The sequence below is a fragment of the Lutra lutra genome, chromosome X (genome assembly GCF_902655055.1).
Source record: "Lutra lutra chromosome X, mLutLut1.2, whole genome shotgun sequence".
Taxonomy (NCBI): Eukaryota; Metazoa; Chordata; class Mammalia; order Carnivora; family Mustelidae; genus Lutra; species Lutra lutra.
The window spans coordinates 28,702,883-28,722,371 of NC_062296.1; the positions used below are offsets into that span (position 1 = coordinate 28,702,883).

The window sequence follows — 19,489 nt, forward strand, 5'->3', positions numbered from 1 at the left end:
GTTGTTTAAAGGAGCACCACACAAATGAATTCAAAGGGAAAAACCCATTCCTGGGATTCGACCAACCATTATTTTTCTACCTGGTGTATTACCAACTGTGTTCAGATCCTGCGTTCCAGTTTTCAGAATATTTCAGACGTATTATCTTACCTGCCCTGGAGCAAGCACTCCACGGCTTCCAGGAAAGATGAGAAAACCCCGTGTGGGACCCCAAGTCATTCCCCACCCCCGCCAGAATCCATATATATAAGGATCTGGAATATATATAGATATCTATCTATATATATATTTCACTTGGAATGGCTGATTCACCTTTGAATTCCCAAGCAGTGAGCAGGGAAGGAAGTGGTTAAAAACTACTCGGGAGTTAACAGGTCCTGGGTTCAAACCTCTGGCTCTGCCATGTAGGGGTGGAGGCAAATCCCCATCCCGTGTCTACACCTCAGGTTTCTCACCAAAGAAATGGGGATGATGAGAGTATTAGCTACTCCAAAGACGTCCTGTATGGATTCCTTGTACTGCACACTAGGAACACTCAGTTATTACTTGAGTGGCCCGGAACACTCACAAGGCCACGGAACCCGATTCCTGGTACTCCCAGGAGCAGGCCACTTGGGTGGGGAGATGCGCCTGGCAGCCAGTCCCTACTGACATTGTCACCTAACTGTCCTAGACGGTTTTGTGCATTATCTTCCTTGATCTTCAGGAAAAAACCCTCGAATGCAGGCACTTTGGATATACCCATTTCACAGATGAAGAAACTGAGAGCTTACAGAAGTTTATGCTGCAAGCAGACAAGAAGCTTGTGGCCGGGGCTTCCAGACTATACATCCAGCCCACACTATGCTGCCTCTGAGCCCTGAGGCCCATGCAGCTGACATTTCACATGATGAGGACAGATGAGAGCAGCAATACTGATTTTTGCTACAGCTAATGTTCACTCATTTTGAAAACTCTGACAATGGCTAAGAGCAAGGTGCTTTCACTTGGATATCTGTGATCACCATTACTGCGCTCTATTGCTGGTCATGTCATGCTGAACAAACATGGCAGCCTAGCGCCATGCCTGGCCCTTTCTGGGAACTGTGCACTTTGTCAGAGCCTTATAGCTGCCCCTGCATGCAGGTACTATCGTTTCCTCCTGTTCACAGATAAGAATGCTGAGGCATCGAAGCATTCATTTTTTGAAACGACCAGAGATTCCAGGGTAAGGGGACGCCATCAGCGCTGTTCAGCCTTTTGTCCCAGTCAGCTTCTAGCACTCTCCCTGTCCCCAGAACACAGAAGGGTAGCCAGAGAGCGCCCGGGAATCCCCATGTGGCCCAGGAGTCTGGCCCTTGTAGACAAGGCCTCTGATCCTTTTCCACCTAGGAGCACGGATGCGGCTGCCCCAACCCTCAGGGTAATTCTTACCCCCTTGACTGCCCCTCTCCCTCTAAAGAAGGGGTGAGGCCCCCTCATCCCAGTCCCCAACACTTACAGAGCCCACAGCATGGCAGGGCTTTGCGGGGGAGATGCTGTACCCCTTCACCAGGCTAATAAGAGCTGCCCCCAGGGGGAAGCCCATGGAGTCACAAGGAGGCAGGCCTCCAAGAGTCAGCATCTCCCCCACAAGCCCAACCTAAAGTCAATCAGGTCTGACCTTGGGAGACATGGGGGAGCTGAGCTCTATCAAGGCTTCTGGGAAGAAAATGCCAGGCAGCTGAGAATAAGGGTCACAAGGGGGCAAAATCACTCAATGGATCCAACTCCCTCCTTTCCAGTGGCCACCCCACTGTTCTCAGAAAGCCACTGGAGAGAACGACTCCAGTGAACAGATGGGGAAGGCCTAGGATGGCCCCCAGACAACCACCATCCACCAAACTCTTACTATAGATTATGCTGCTGTACGAGCCGCCTTGCTGGAAGGGCTGCGGCCACCAAGACAGCCCTTTCTGGGAACTCTGGGGAACTGGGCCTTCTCCTCCTCTCTCGGGTAACACAGAAGCAGTATACCACAGGGGTAAACACCTGGCTTTGAAACCTGCTAGACCTACTTTCAGGTCCTGTTCCTCATCTAAGTTCTGTGACCCCAGGGCAAGCTACTGGACAGCTCTGTGCCTTCATTTCCTCATCTGTATAATGGGATGGTAACAGTACCCACCTACTTTGCTACGCTGTTATGAAACTAAGGGCCTTGATAAAGAAGCTAGGGAAATACAGTGGCACGTAAGAAGTGCTGAACTTGGGGCGCCTGGGTATCTCATTGGTTAAACATCTGCCTTCAGCTTGGGTCATGATCCTGGGGTCCTGGGATCGAGCCCCACATCAGGCTCCCCGCTCTGTGGGGAGCCTGCTTCTCCTTCTGCCCATCCTCCCACTCATGTACTCTCCCTCTCTGCTCTCTCTCGCTCTCAAATAAATAAATAAAGCCTTTTAAAAAAAAAGTGCTGAACTCGCCGTCATTGCTGAAGAACGGGCGAGCTGGGATCCGGGTTCAGATCCACCTACATTCAGTCTTTCTCCAACATAGCACTGCTTCCTCCCCCTAAATGGGAAGAGTTGAGGGAAAAATTTCTCCAGGGCCACCTGGGTGGCTCAGTGGCTCAGGTCATGATCTCGGGGTCCTGGGATGGAGCCCCGCATCGAGCTGTCTGCTCTGCGGGGAGCCTGCTTCCTTCTCTCTCTCTCTCTGCCTGCCTCTCTGCCTGCTTGTGATCTCCGTCTGTCAAATGAATAAATAAAATTAAAAAAAAAAAAAAAACTTCTCCAAAATAAAATATTCAACTAGTTGAAGTAAATGACCACTTCCCGGTTTCATCAGTTGGTCTGAAAAGATTGCAAGATGATAAAGCCATCTGAGGCCACTGTCCCTCGGGTCACCTTCCAATCACTCCTCTATTCTTTTCAGGCTTCTTCTCCCAAGCCCCACATCTCCTGCGTGGCCCTCTAAGTTAACTCCTGCCCTCCCAAACCCCCCATGTGTTCTGAACACCTCCACTATCATTGCACAATAGGCTGCAGCATGGAATTTCATTCTGCTGGCCATTGCTGACTGGAGTCTTGGAAACAGACCTAGGTTCCAATCCCGCCTTCTCCGCATTCGGCTGTGTAATGGCGGACGGCTTCCTTCACCTCCTGATCTGCGCTTTCCGCCCCTCCAAAACAGCCACAAGTGCACTACTTCACAAGACTATGACAATTAAATGAAATGTCAATGGAAAATTCCAGCATACCGGAGATACTGAAAAAACTGTTGATTTTCTTCCTGACCTAGATTACAAGTGGGATAAAGCCCATGTCCACAAGTTAAACTCCATGCCTTGAACATACAGCTAAGTACACCGAAGAAATAAAGTAAACACATCATTGGCTTAAAGGGGCTTATTTGATATGGTAGGGATGCCTGGGTGGCTCAGTCAGTTAAGCGTCTGCCTTTGGCTCAGGTCATGATCCCAGGGTCCTGGGGTCGAGCCCCGCATCAGGCTCCCTGTTCAGCAAGGAGTCTGCTTCTCCCTCTGCCTGCTGCTCCCCCTGCATATGCTCTCTCTTTCTCTCTCTCTCTCTCTCTCTGACAAATACATAAGTAAATAAAATTTTCTTAAAAAAAAGAGGTGACAAAAAGCTACCACAGATCCAGAATCCAAGGAGGGAAGTAACTGCACATGCAAAGTCTTCCCCCACCATTTAGCAATCTGTACCAATGAGCATAATCCTGAATCCAAAAAACCCCAATGCTTGGTATTTACTCTAAGGAGATAATTCAACAGGAGAGCTAATGAGCATACACAAGGATGTCCAATGTAGTGTTATTTACGATATCCCAAAATGACAAATATCCCAATGAGTTAAGTTCATGGAATATGACATTAGCCTTTCTGAATGTGAGCAATCCAGAGACACTGATCCAGAGATACTGATCCAGGATCCACGTGATATGAAACAAATACAGCAGGTATAAAATGGCATGAACAGGATCTAGTTTGTATAAGAACATACGTAAGATTTATGCGTTTATATATATACAGATGTCTGGAAAGAGGTTGGCCAAAATGTTGACACTTCTTGTCTATGGGGCGCGGCGACTTTTTCTTCTTTATGCTTTTCGTCTTGTTCAAATCTTCTACATCTTAATACATTTAGCTTTATAATCAGGAAAAAAAAAAGAACCACCTTTTCATCGGGGGGCTGGGGAATAAATCTTTGTTCTTGTGCCTCTTTCCAGTTTCAATTCTGTCACAGTCTAGTTTCCTTTTAGTTGCAGAAGTCGAGAAGGAAGACTGCCGATTCTGTTCTGCCTAACCTCTCATGGCCTGCAGGGAGGTCAGAGGTCAAAATGCAAGGGAAGCGTCAGGCTCCTTCTAAAGGGGCCTCTTTGCACTGGACAGGACGGAGAGCACAGCATTGCGTATGTGACGGAAGCAGTCCCCTCCCACTGCTTTTCAACCAGAACTCCTCGGATAAAGAGCCTTTATGCTCCATTAAAACTACCTATTCATGGGGGGGTCAGCATGAACACTGCCCGCTCACAAACGAAGATCCCCAAATTCCAGACAACTTGGCCACTGGGAAGAACGATATTCTGGAGGAATTTGACCGTCAATGTGGGACGTTTTGCTGTGGGGGGGGGGGGGCTAGGCAGGCCAGGAATTTGAGGGACACAGATCTAATGGCACCTCAGCTAGGGGTGTAGCCAGACACACAGAACCCCTATCCTGTACTCAAATCTGGCAAAGATACAGCCTCCAATCTGTGACGGGTCACAAGACTTTGCCCCGACGGGGTGAAGTTTCATTTAGACGGGCACCTTCCCTTCCCTGCCTAATTTCCTTCTCTTCCTTGCACTCACTCAGGACTCCATTCTCTGGTCAGCAGCCAGGCTTCGGCTAAAGTTCTGCAAGGGGTTGCTTTTTCCTCTGGTCCTAAGGAAAAATCCAATGGTGTTTTAACAAATATCTGGAACTAAAGACGGCGCACCAAGACAAAAGCCAAAACCCAAACCTGGCCACCTACTCCCAAAGGAGTGGGGAATTCGGGAAGGGGGGCAGGCTATGGCAGGGTCCACTTTTTTCTTCAAAGAAACAAGCCTTCCAGGCGTTCCCCTGCCTTGCTCACAAGTACACACAGGAGTTGGGGGTGTGCGTCTCTGTGTGACCTACATTCAGCTCACAGAACACTTCCTCTGAGACTCACATCACGGTCCCACTGAAAATGTTCCTTTGCTGAGGCGTAGCTAGCCTATGGGGTTTCCATTCTGTCCCTGCCGCTTCAGTCCCCAGAAAAATCCTTAGCCACAGACCGTACGGGAGATGGAATGCCTGGGAAAACATCGGTCTGAGCGGGCGAAATAACCCATGGGTGTGTTTCGGTTTCTTCTCCAGGAGGCTACGAGAGGACTCTTTACCTGCTTTATGTAGCGTAACTGAGACTCAGCAATTCCGTGAATAAAAGACTCTGGGGAGGAGCCTTTCAGGCTTCCATCACCGGCCAGCTGGGCGGAGGGGCCCCACAGCATCTCGCGGACAGATGGGGGATTCAGGTCTACGTGGAAGTCGGCTGAAATCTTGCAATTGTTCCTTACATCAAATAAGGCGAGATTGATAAAGAAGGGTTCAACCTGGGAATGAAAACAATGACATCTGGAAGCGAAGACTTTTCAGTGGGGGTCGGGGAGGGATGCAAAATGACAAAACGGTGTCCGGATTCCACAAGGCTCTGTAACTGCTGTTCCTTTCTGAGTTCGACATTCGGCTAAAATTGCATTAGGGCTCGTTTGCATATAAGACAGAGTGCTCTGAAGTAACAGCCTATCAAATGTTAACTTCTGCTGGGTATAGGTCATTTTGCAAGTTACACTTTCTTTAAATGAGGAGAAATCAGAAGCCACATTTAAAGGACATCAATTGTTCTCTGAATAACATGTAATCGGGTTTACTGAAATCGCCAAAAAACAATGCCAATATTATCGAATAAAAATGAATGTTCCCTTTTATTACATTACAGCTTACTAGATTGGACCTTTAATAAGAGCGAATATCAGTCAACATCAAATTACTTGACAAAAGCTTTGCCCCATCAGCGGTTTCGGAAGACACAATTCCTCCCTACAGACAGCATTTGAAGGCTGGTCACAAAGAGAAATTTCGTGCCAAATGGTGTAAAAATTAACCCTTTATACACAGGAAGTCTGCTAGTGCATTTTAGCTGCTCTGGAAGAAAATAAGTCATTACTGCAGGTATTTGTCAAAGGTAAAACCAGAATGAAAAAAGAAAGATGAACACAGGGGCACCTGGGTGGCTCAGTCGTTAAGCGTCTGCCTTTGGCTTGGGTCATGATCCCAGCCAGGGTCCTGGGATGGAACCCTGCATCAAACCCAGCATGAGGCTCCCAGCTCAGCGGGAAGCCTGCTTCTCCCTCCTCCCTCTCCCCCTGCTTGTGTTCCCTCTCTCACTGAGTCTCTCTCTGTCAAATAAATAGATAAAATCTTGGAAAGAAAGGGAGGAAGGAAGGAAGGTAGATGGATGGATGAATGCAGGCTCTTTGGCGATTTTTACATTTATAGTTTCAAGTGTTTCTGAGTAACTCAAATGATCCACGACAGCTCAAGGTTGGAATTTGATGTGAAGAACAAAATGAATTCACTCTAGGAGGACAGAGGGCAGCCGACTGCACAGCATGTGTGTCCCCGCCTGGTTTTGGGGTTCCTTACTCATTGCGATGAGCCAACCTCACAGAAGAAGTCACATTCTCTGGCAGAATTCCCAACTTGGAGGACCATCCAGGTTCAGGGAACACGTCCCTTTAGAATGTCAAGAGCCTACACTATCTGCATTTTAAATTGGTTAATGTGGCCATGAATCCTCTCAGGATGAAGACCCATTCGTATTTTGGCAAAAGAAAGACACGTATGAAATGCCTCCATGTCAAATTTATCACAGTACATAGCTATGGAATTTTCATCCCGTAAATTACTTCCAGTGATTAAAAAAAAAAAAAAAAAGCAAAGCGTTTCCTTAATGCACTGGTTTAAGGTGGAAGGAAAAGTCATACATACATTCGTGGGTGGTCCTTTTACGTTGTCTCCAACTTGACCCAAGATATTGAAAGTTAAATCATGGCAATTCACCAGGAAACGTTTATTGCACTTTTCCTCAAATGGCTTTATATCAGGTTCAATTCCTGAAAAGTCCAACCTCTACAAAACAGATGATAATAAATCATGTCAAAAAACCAGGATTCATATTAATATAGATCTATAAGTAAAAACTGCAGAATCCTACGGTTTCTCTACCCATTCTTTGTTTGAACCCTTTTATTCATTCAATAGGTCTTTCTAGAGCTCTCATACCAAAGTTCAAACACTGACAGAGAAATCCTAGAGGGAAATGATAAGACTCTGATCTAAAGCAGGGAAGAGTCACAAGTCTGTACCCTGGCCTACGAAGCCTTATATGACAGAAGTCCCTACCCCCCTCAGCTCCTCTGACCTCATCTCCCACAACTGCTGCCTCCCCTCCACCCCCACTCTCTGTTCCAGCCACACTGGCCTCCTCAGTTCTTTCCCCAACATACTAAGTACACTCCCACCTCAGGGCCTTTGCACTTGCGGTCTGGCAGACAGACACATGGCTCACTCCCTCATTTCATTCATGTCTCCTTATCAACTGGCATTTCCACAGAGACCTTCCTTAACTCCCTAAGGGGACTGCACACTCTGACAGTCTATACTCCCTTTCCTTGATTTAAGTCTTCTGACATGACTTTTTCATATGTCCTTAGTTGTTATCAGTCTTCCCCACAAAATACATGTTCCAGTATGGTGGAGATGGTGTCTTCTGGGAGGTCTACAGGAGGCAAAACGGCCGTGAGTGGAGACAATAGAGGCATCAAGAATAACACGATGGTCTCTAACTTAGACAATTCAACTATGGTGTCACGACCTTGGTTGTGAGGTAACACAGAATGGCAGATACGGAGGAGTGGAGATGGTGAGCTTCATTCGCGATGTGTCCAGTTTGAGGTGGACTAAGTGGTTGGGAAAACAGCAGAGGTCTGGGTTGGGGATCTGAATTAGGGAGTCAGTGGCAGCTAGACCCTGGGGACCACCTACATTTCAATGATGACCTGAGGGGGACGCATCTGCTTCAAAAAGGGATAAACACTGAGCTCAGCTTCTAACAGAGCTGGGGGTATGCCCTGACTGCCCCAGAGATGTATTTGTTTAATTATTAGTATTTCCAAAAAGTTTTTTTTTAAAGTTTTAAAAACAGATATTAGGAGTCAAGGATTCCTCTCAGGCGGGGAGGAATCTGTCCATCCTCAAAGAAACTTCAAGAATCCTCCTCCTCAGCTCACACAGTTCAGGCGATCTGAGTTCCTCTGTTCCTTCTGAGTATCTGAATACATTTTAAGTTCTGCTCACAAATGGGAGGAAAAGCATACATTGTGGGGCCACTTACTACATATTAAGACCCGAGACAAGGGAGGCGGGAAATGATTGGGTGAATCTGAATAGAATATACCGCCAATACAGAAAATTCAAGGCGAGAAACACAAGAATTTTTCTCAAACTGCCTAAGTAATTCGAGCCAAAACAGGTATTGTGCCGGAAGAGCCTTGGAAAATTACAGCTGTTCTGACCTAGCCTGCACTGCTGACAAAATCCTCCTTAGAGAGGCCTAAGTACAATATTCGTACCTGAACGCGCCATCGCCCCCCACCTCCAGAGTCTATTTATCTATAAACTGAATACAAATGTGTGGGACTAGACAGCTCCCTCTTCAGCTGGCAGAGGCCAGTCATTGCCATGGAGATCAATTCTCATTTCCGCCCATTTATCTGCTCTCCCTTCTATCTTATTCAGACAGTGGAATGTGAAGAGAAACGGAACTACCCCAACCCCCAAATCCTTTCCCTTCTGAGGCTCGTGAGTCCCAGTGCTGGGACGCCGGGCTTTCCCCAGGAGTCCCGAGCTGGAGCCATCTCCTTTGGTCAACCGGTGTTTCCTGATTCTCGAAGGTCTGTGGTAGAAAGATCTCTCTCTAAACATCATTCTGTGGTCAAAAGAGAAAGCTGATACCCTAGGAGGGCACTTCACCTAGAAAAGGCACTCAACGCGTACAGCACGGATTTCTCTGCGAGGACAGTGCCTTCCGGAATCAACATTACATTCAACTGTTCCATGCTTTAAAGTTTCATCAGAGCTCTGAATTCCTCACTGGCTGTCGTAGCTCTCTGATAAGTGATGTTATGTTTGAGTTCAGTTCCATGACCACAAGAACACTGTACCACAAATTTTTTAAAGACACTGGATTGAGTTTCAACCACAGTCAATCGGCTTCTTTGTATACAGTGAAAGAGCCTGACATGTCCAATTAAAGCCCAATCATGGAGGGGTTTGGGGGTGGGGGGGTGCGGGGGTTGGTTCTATAAAAGGCTCAGACTTCTCAGACTTGCCTGGAACGGGCAACTTTCTGAATGAGTGTCTTAGAATTAATGGTCTCAAGACCAGCTGTACTTTTTTTTTTTAATCACCTAACTTATAAAAACAGTATCATACTGCTATGGAAAAAAGTAGGACATGAAACTTCATTAAAAATATTTTCCCCCAAATAATTTTATTTTCTTGTGTGGTATTTTTATTAAGGAAAAATGTCTGCATTAAATATAGACTATATACTTTTCCCATTTCAAAAAATGAAACTTAATTAGAAAACCACTGGAAGCACAAAGAAACAACAAAATCAGTCTTCCTCCATTACATTTTTACAATCTATTTTCACTGAGAAAAAAAAACTATTAATGTATGTATAATGCACGCTTTTCTATTTCCAAAAAAAAAAAAAACCTCCAAATTTTCATTACAAATCTCATGGAGGAAAAAAAATGAAAAAAATTTCACCTTTCCCCAAATAGTTTCATTTTTCTCGTGAAACATGCTCAGAAAAACAGGCATAAGACTTACATACAGTTGAATTTCTCCATTTAAATAAATCAGTAATTCGATCAGAAAATACAGAATTAAATATGAACCACATAGATCTTAGCACAAAGAGGGCCTCACTGTCCCGAAAGAGGTTGAGACACACAAATGAACATAAACCTGCACTTCCCGGCACCACTTTCCACTGAAAGTGGGATTGAGCCGGACACGAACATTAACCCAGTTCCGAGGCCTCCCTCAGGAGGAGGAAATAAACCATACCCCTCGTATGACTCGGTGTTCTTCATACTGCAGATACCGCTGCTACTAGACTGCGCTGGTATTTAATGGGTTAAAAGCGCAGGAACCATCTTTAAATGTTCTCTCGTTTATTTCTTTTTTTTTTTTTTAAAGATTTTATTTATTTACTTGACAGAGAGATCACAAGCAGGCAGAGAGGCAGGCAGAGAGAGAGGAGGAAGCAGGCTCCCCGCCGAGCAGAGAGCCCGATGCAGGGCTCGATCCCAGGACTCCGAGATCATGACCCGAGCCGAAGGCAGCGGCTTAACCCACTGAGCCACCCAGGCGCCCCACTCTCGTTTATTTCTTTAGAGGAGACCAGGTGACAAGAGATACAGGCAATGGAGGGGGAAAAAAAAACAATGTGTAATCAGTCCTAAACCATTTGCACCTGTGCCGGTCTCTTGCCGGACGTCAGTTAAAATACCTGTTCAAAGTGAACAGGACAAATAGAAAGCAATAGGTATTGCCCAGAGCTACAGAAATCAGCGATTTCCACATTTCCCAGAGGTTGTTTATCTAAATAAGTGACAATTCTCTGGTTATTTAAAGAAATGTGTCATTAATACCTGGACCTCCGAATCAAAAGAAAAGAGATTCTGTCTTCCATCTCCTCTACTGAGTTTGTTCAGCTGTTCAGTTTCTCTGCCATACTAAAATTAAAAACAGACACACCAAACATTACTTCATTCCCTTCAAAAGAGTCCTAAATAACATTTAAATAATTAGCTCGTGCAGGGCACCTGGCCGGCTTAGTTAATCTCAGGGTTGTGAGTTCAAGTCCCATGTTGGGTGTGAAGATTACTTTTAAAAATAAAAGGTATCTCATCTGGAAAACTACCATCGGACAGATCTTCAAAAATACACTACTCCCCATCTCCATTTACTTGAGATGGATAAAAAATAGGCTTGCTGGGTGAGAGTCACCATCACTAGGACCCATGATAAGCTACAGACCAGGTTCTTAACACTTTCTATGTGTCTCTCCTAACAACAAGAATATTGCTTGGGCCATAGGAGTACAAAAAAGGAATCCAAGAGATATGAATGCAAAAGAAAAATAAATGACAAAACACTGTCTCTTCCATCACCAGGGTGCCAGCCATGAGATATTATACATAATTCTAATTCCATCGCTTTAGGAAAAACACAGTGGGCTGTACAGCCTGGAACAGGAATGTCGAAGACTCAGAAAGGATACGTTAACATCTACAAAATCATACAAAACCTAGATCAGGGGATGGTGAATATGTTCCCAAGTTTTGGAAAACAACCGTGAAGTGTAATTTTTTAGTTAAGAGAAGGATAAATTTAAAGTAAAAAAAAAAAAATTAAAAAAAGTAGAAAAAAATAACTTCTAAGCTTGTGTAACTTAGTAATCTAGGAAGAAGAACAAAGTAAAAAAATATAAATAGGTTTAATGAGGTATTTAAATGAATAAATGAGTTATAACCTATTCTACTATAGTATGGAGTCCACATAGTTAAATATGTAACCTACTAACATAGGTATGATAATGGCCTCTACACTTTCTAAATTAGCTCATTTCGAACTCCAAAGAGCAGAGTAGGAGTAATTAACACAAACGATGTCCAATCACCAAAATCTTTATCTGATGAAATTATTCATATATATATTTGTATGGATTTACATATAGACAGACTATGTGATTTTCATATGAAGTTAACATATGCAAATCATTAGATTGAATGTCCTCTTTGATTTATATCAATATCCCCTTGAATAAAGAATATTTATCTTATGAATGACATATAGTAATTATGATGAGTAAGAAGGAACATCAGTAACGTCACAAAAATCTAGAAGTACCTCCCAATACCTAGAGAAAAAAAATAATAAGATTTTCCAAACCGTTAGTTGGCCCTTACAGGTCCACCTTTAGGAGCGTAACTTTTCTCTTACCATCTCTACCTGTTTCACTAATTTCCTGTGGTTTTTAACTTCGAAATGACATTGCCAAATGGACTCCAGTGTTCAAACTTTAATAGCCAATCCTGCATTGTCTCAGCTGAAAACAAGTTTGCATAAGCAAGACGTACCTTCATCAGCTCTGGATGCATGCTCCTTTCCAGACTGGCCATGATGTTCTCGGCTTTTCCTTGGCTGCTAGTTTCATCTTCTGCAAATTCATTAAAAGCAGATGTTCCGAACCATGCAGACCATTACTAATCACCTAAGAGGAACAGCCTAACTATCTCTCCCACCCCATCCTCTCCTGCTAGATTTACTGCAAAGAATTCTGATTATGAAAGCACAGGGAAAACCTTAATGGACTTTTGACAATCTGCCATGAATTCCCTATCTGTTTTAGTCTGGTTATATTTCATGTGTCAGAACCCTAGGCAGCATCAACTCTTACCAAAAAATAAAAAATAATAAAAAAGAAAATCTATCAACCTCCATAGTTATTTCTAATGAAGAAGTAGGTCAACCTCCAAGATTAAGAGTTCTGGACCCACCCTACGCAAAGGACATTCCCACCGATTGAAGATAAGAGCTTTACCTCAATAATGAACCATTTAAAAATTCTGACCTTGGGTTGTTTCTACCGGCTCCTTTTTCTCTTGCACTAAACTGTCAGTATTGATCTGAATAATCTTCTTCAAAGTTAGCAACCATTCCTCCATTTCCTGCTCGGTTTCAGCGGCTAGATAATGGCTATACTTATCCAGCATCTTCAGTTCAAATGCATGACGGCGCATTTTGGGGCACTGGAGGAAAAAAAAGAAAAAGTGTGTGTTCGGTTAGTCTAGTTAGCCTTTCCGTATTAGACTCCACTCGTTTATTTATTTTTACCTCAGCTCAGCTCATACGTACGTCAGTACTCTCATGGAAGAATTGCTTCTTTCAACAAGAAACAGAAACTTCCAGATGATGAAGGACCGTGTCAAACATACCTTTTATATTCCCCCTCACTACTGAGCAAAGCGGTCTGTGCACAAAGTTGGCATGAGGTACTACCTGCTGACCAAGTATTACCGGGTAAGGCCCTTTCCCATCCTCCACATCTAGAGAATCCCACTGCCACTGTAAAAATCAGCAAACGTTTGCAACTATTTCTGCCCTGCTGCAAGTTTGTCTTGCATATTTATAGATTTCCAAACTCAGCCCTTGAAAAGAAGCTCTAATGGGATTTGAAATAAACCTGGTATTTGTTTCATATCGCACCATAAAACGCACTATCGATACCAAGTTCACGGTCCCCTGTGTGATGTGAAGCGCATAGATTAGCATAAAAAAGGACTAAAGTCGGTTCACAAGACGTGGCAGCTCTCGGTAAAAAACATGGACATGACCTATGCCGAACGCTAGCACAGAAGGAAAACAAAAGCCGCCTCCTTTGCTCAAAGACGATGACGTCCTCTCTTGTACTACCACCTTGTCTGTCGTGCCAAAAGAAATGACACACTCTTCCCCCTCCCAAACACCTCAGCCTTAATTTCAAGAAAGGCTTGCGAATCCAGAACTTCCCACTCCGCGGCCATCATCCAAGAAGGACCCAAAGAAGTGACCCCTTCTCATCTTCAAAGTAGGTAAAGGATGAAATTAAACGGCTGTAGTAAATCCTCAAGATTCATAGATTTGAAAATATTTGGGAGGAGGAATCATAAATAGATGGAGAAAGCAGAGGCTGGGAACACTAGAAAGGAAGGGCAATCTGGACTAGAGCTAATTGAGAAAAATGGAATCGTGTGCCTTCTTTCTTCCAGTAAGCTAAGAAGGCTGTTTTATATATATATATTTATTTATAGAAATACTTGTATATTTTTTATATTTTATATATAAAATTTATGTTTTGTATATATTTATATATATATTTATACATTATATTTATATAATAAATATATTTATAGTATACATTTATATATATATATATAGGCACCTTTTAGTCACATAGATCTTTATTTTTTAAGTATTTTTTATTTTTTTTTAAGAATTTATTTATTCATTTGACAGAGAGAGAGAGATCACAAGTAGGCAAAGAGGCAGGCAGAGAGAGAGGAGGAAGCAGGCTCCCTGCTGAGTAGAGAATCCGATGTGGGGCTCCATCCCAGGACCCTGAGATCATGACCTGAGCTGAAGGCAGAGGCTTAACCCACTAAGCCACCCAGGTGCCCCTTAAGTGTTTTTTATTTGATCCACACGACAATCTTATTTGAGTGGGATTAATAATAAGTGAGATTCAGTAGGATTAAAAATAAGATTCAGGCAGGACAAGGGCCCTGAACCAGCACCTCCCACCTCACCTGCAGCTAGGCATTCCTTAAAGTCAGCCCCGACCCAGGCTCCGTAGTAATGGCTCCATCTCTCGGCCAATCAACTTCCTATTTAGATCATCTCTCTGTCCTACCTCCCACTGCACCTCTGTCCACGCCCCCTCGGTAATTCACATCCGCGAATATTTGTCCAGCCGCTCCTGGGTGCACAACACTGCCAGTTATTACAGGGGACGTGGACAAGAGTAAGACATGGTCCCCAGAATCCCTGAAGGAATATGCAGAATGAACCACAAACTGGAGTATGATTTCGGGTCTAGGACTGAGGAAAAAGCAAAGTGGCGCACAGGGGAGTGGGGGCTCCCTTTCTTGCAGTGGGCATGAGGGTGAGGAGAGAAACAGAAAACATCTCATGGTCTAAGAGCCATCTGAATGGAGTCTTGAAAGATAAGGTTCAAAAGGGAACAGAAGGACAAAGTGTGTGCCAAGCAGAGAAACAAGTGGAAGAAAAGCAAATACCCATGGAGTGGTTAGAGCACAGTGTCTTTGAGGTGTGGGGGACATAAGTTAGAAGGGAGGCTGAGGGCAGAGGGCAGGTCATGGGAAGAGCTTTAGCTCTCCCTCTGTGAGATGATACATCAAGAGCCAAAAAGGTTTTAAGGAGACAAGTGAAGGACCCCATCTCTGTCTTCGGAGGATGGACTACAGCAAGACAACAAAGCAGAGGGCAGGAAGGCAAGCCTCTAGGCAGAAGAGGACAAAGAAAGAACCAGGAGAAGGGCAGTATGAGTGGAAACAAGGTAAGAGATCAAGAAGCACTTTGGAGGAGCACCTGGGTGGCTCAGTGGGTTAAGCGTCTGCCTTCGGCTCAGGTCATGATCTCGGTCCTGGGATCAAGCCCCACATCGGGCTCTCTGCTCAGCAGAGAGCCTGCTCCCCACCCCCACTCTCTCTGCCTGCCTCTCTGCCTACTTGTGATCTCTGTCAAATAAATAAATAAAATCTTTAAAAAAAAAAAAAAAGCACTTTGGAGTCAGCCTCCAAAAGAATAGGGCACTGAAGAGGATTCTAAGTTTCCTAGTATAAATGTTTTGGTGGATGGAGATGCCATTGACCATGACAGAAAAATGCGAAGGTTCTTAACAGTTGATCAATAACCCCCTCCAAGAAAGAGAAGAATAGGTGACTTCGATAGCCCTACCTGAACAACGTCAATGCAGGCATCCAAGTAGATACAACCTTTAGACTCTTTGGAATTTTTCTCGTCTTTGTAGGAGTTGAGAATGTATGAACCGTCAGGAAGCTGAGTCAAGTAAAAATACCGTCTCTTGAATACCTACGGGGAAAGATCGGCAATGATACATTTGTCTGAACATTTAAACAACTTCTTTGCACAAAAAAACCTTCAAGGGCTTGCCCCAACCATTATATCTGGACAACCTCTGCACACCTCTGAGAGGTCATTAGGAATTACAATTAGCTTCGCTTTCTTTAAGACAAAAAATTTGAAGTCAAGTGATTTCCCCTCAGTTAATCTACAGAAGATGACATTTTTAACACTTTAAAGTTGAGAAAGCATTTCTGTATCTGAACCACGGTCCGTTTCACGACAGCGTCCTTTTCCCATTTAACTGCAAAACCATGACTGGATTCTCAGCATTTCATTCACGTCACCACGACTCCAAGTATAAATAGAAAAATGTTTTAAACGTTTGAAAAAAAAGGAAAACTATACAGCTAAAAATCAAATTAAAAGTTTATATATATACACATACACACTCATACCCCCAACATATATACTCACCTCACCTATCTTGTCCCACAGCCGCACTTCTGGAACTCCAGCTAATAACGCACTCCCAGGGAAACACTGAGAGTCACTGGTTGCCTCCCCGTTGTCACTGAGTACCCCAAATGCTGAGATTTGAGTCAATAAGCCCACCAGGCTTGTGCATCCATTTGAAATCAGGCATTCACAACAGTTAAGGAGGAGCCTGTGGCTACAGCTCACAGCGAAACCCACAGGAAGGGGGAAAAGGAGGAAGACAGTTGGATTCATTCATTCTAGCCCTCTAAGCGTCCCCTAAAAAGTCTCAGATTGATCAAAGACACTAAAAGGGGGATCTGGAGTTCTCTGATGAGCCTATGCTTCTCTTAATAAGCCACAGACTGGGGGGGCCCCTGGGTGGCTCAGTCGGTTAAGTGTCTGCCTTTGGCTCAGGTCATGATCCTGGAATCGAGCCCCGTGTCGGGCTCCCTGCTCAGCGAGGAGTCTGCTTCTCCCTCTGCCTCTCCCTCCCTGCCCCTGCTCATGCTCTCTCTCTCTCTCAAATAAATAAATAAAATCTTGAAGAAAAAAAAAAAAAACAAGCCACAGACTGCAGACTGTGTCAAGCATCTGTTATAGTAAAATTCCCCCGCTAATGGATCTAAAATCGTTTCAGGGTGGGAATGGAAAGGGACCAGGACACAGGCTCTGGGTGATGACTGAGCAAGCACTTTCCTACACATCTTGTCTTACAGAAGTTGGCTTTAAGATTGAAGCTTGCCACTTTCAATCACCCATCTGAGTATCCAGTATAATCTCGGACTATTTTAAGAACTTCATTTAGGGAAAGAATACTATTCGGCAACTTCATTCTTGAAAATGACTTAATTTCTGGCAAAGAAGCTGAAATATCGGCAATCTATTTTTCCCATAGCATGAATAAGCAAAATGTATCACACGTTAAGCATTTCTTTTTAGGAAAACCGGGAAAGAGAAAAAACACGCTTGTAGGTATTTTCGACTTGTTGAAATATCACCGATTTTGGAATGAAAGACAAAAATATACCAGCGGGAGGAACATCCCAACAGGTTAGACCGGTAAATGCTACAGCTCCCGTTTCAGGGAGTGGTCGCGTGGGTTTGTACGGTACCAACGGTACCAACAGAAAGGAGTCCAAACAGAAAAGATTGCTTTGTTTTGTAATGTCAACCGAGTCAATACTACTACACAGGTACAGAAAATGCGTGTGGTCCCACAAGATGAGAATACATATTCCTCGTTATTGATTCACCCACATTTAAGTTTCCCGGAGTTGTAACTAAAGAAATCTAGATTCATGTACAAGGAAAGTGTTAATCATAGTGGTGACTGTGCGCGCGCACGCATACATACACACAATTGACTCTTGGACAGCATGGGTTTGAAGTGCTCAGGTCCACTTACATGTGGATTTTTAAAAAAATACATTTGGGTGCCTGGGTGGCTCAGTGGGTTGACGTCTCTGCCTTTGGCTCAGGTCGTGATCCTGGGGTCCTGAGATAGAGCCCCATATCGGGCTCTCTGCTCAGCAGGGAGCCTGCTTCCCTTCCTCTCTCTCTGCCTGCCTCTCTGCCTGCTTGGGATCTCTGTCTGTTAAATAAATAAATAAAATCTTTTAAAAATACATTTTACAATACTGTAACCATATTTTCTCTTTCTTACTTATGACTTTTTAAAAGATTTTGTTTGAGAGAGAGAGAGCATGGGCAGGGCAGGGAAGGGTGAGGGGAGCAGAGGGAGAGGGAGAATCAGACTCCCTGCAGAGCAGTGAGCCCAAGGATGGGCTCGATCCCAGTACCCTGAGATCATGACCTGAGCCGAAGGTAGATGCCTAATGGACTGAGCCACCCAGGTGCCCCTCCTTATGACTTTCTTAATAACATTTTCTTTTCTGTGGCTTATCTTATTGCAAGAATCATAGTACATCACATATACAACATACAAAATATGTGTTAATCAGCTGTTTTAATGTTATCCATAAGACTTCCAGTCAACAGGTTATTAGCAGTTAAGTTTGGGGGGAAGTCAGAACTTATAAATGGATTTTCAGCTGCACAGGGAGTCAGTGCCCCTAAACCCCCACATTGTTCAAAGATCAACCGTATACATTTGCTTGTTTTTGTGACAGTAGTTCACGTGCTATTTAAATGATGAGACCAGATGGCCTAAAATTACATACTGTGCGCAAACACACAAAACTCCCCCTTTTGAAAGTTATTATAGTAATTGTGTAGGGCAAAAATTCAGATACATTTTCCAGGCAAAAGTTACGACCGATTTGAATCTGATCTGTGACCAAATCTAAAATTCAAGCCGGAGCCACTTGCAGAGCCCAGAGCCAGCAACAAAGAGAGTGGCGGAAGAACGCGGAACACGGAGCAAAACATTTGTGACGCAGAGCCCAATTTGAGTCTGTGAAATTTTTTTCCTGTACAGCTGCCTCACCAAGCAAAGATGTTCCGTGACAGCCGCCACTTCCAATATTAGCAAAGAACATCATTACAATAGAGAGGGAAAGGGATCTGAAATTACAGTAAATCGCTTCCTGTAACATTGCAATTATGTCAAAATGGGACGCTGAGGTGGGTCGCTCATGAATCTGGGGGAGAAAGCAGATGCTGAAAGTCACACGATCTGGATTCCTGTCCAGCACTCCCGCCCACCAGCAGGGAAGCTGTCTTCAAGACCCTGCTTCTCCGTTTCCTCATTAGTAAAATGGGATTGGGCCAGACGATCTGTGAGATCATTTTTTTTCATGATCTACAAAGAATTGTACTGAAATTGAACAGATAACATGACAACCTTCCCAGGCTAAGGGGCACCCTCCCCAAACAACTTCTTACAGGCTTGAAACAAATGAAAGACCATTTGTTCAGGTAAGGACTTTTAAATCATTTCCATAGAAACCAGACTCAGCCCCCACAAAAGAACTGTAAGTTTGCTTCTCAGTCTAATGGTCTAGGATATTCGTTGGGTTCCATCTTCTGGGAAGCTACAAATAATGACTACATAGAACTGAGGTGATTACTCCGTATCATACCTCTCATCTCGAAGGCCTCGAGTCCTTCGTAATCAACAGCTTATTCTTCTAATGTCACCGGAGATAAGTATCATTAAGTATCATTTTACTTAACAGCAAACCGAGAGACCAAGAGCTCACTCAAGTTCACACAGGAAAGTCAAGGATAGAACTAGAATCAGAATCTGATGAGGAAGAAAAAGAGAATCTTGCCCAAACGTT

General features: G+C 44.0%; 1 protein-coding gene across 2 annotated transcripts in view; it reads right to left on the reverse strand.

Annotated features, from left to right (window-relative positions):
* Positions 1 to 19,489, reverse strand: part of DOCK11 (dedicator of cytokinesis 11) — a 187,379-nt gene that overhangs the window by 108,695 nt on the left and 59,195 nt on the right. For both annotated transcript variants that reach the window (XM_047715225.1, XM_047715224.1), the window contains exons 7-12: positions 15,642 to 15,776; positions 12,757 to 12,934; positions 12,263 to 12,342; positions 10,772 to 10,855; positions 7,035 to 7,175; positions 5,384 to 5,596 (exon numbers count right to left, since the gene is read on the reverse strand). In XM_047715225.1, the coding sequence (XP_047571181.1) occupies positions 5,384 to 5,596; positions 7,035 to 7,175; positions 10,772 to 10,855; positions 12,263 to 12,342; positions 12,757 to 12,934; positions 15,642 to 15,776 (831 nt within the window). The remainder of the gene's footprint in view (positions 1 to 5,383; positions 5,597 to 7,034; positions 7,176 to 10,771; positions 10,856 to 12,262; positions 12,343 to 12,756; positions 12,935 to 15,641; positions 15,777 to 19,489) is intronic.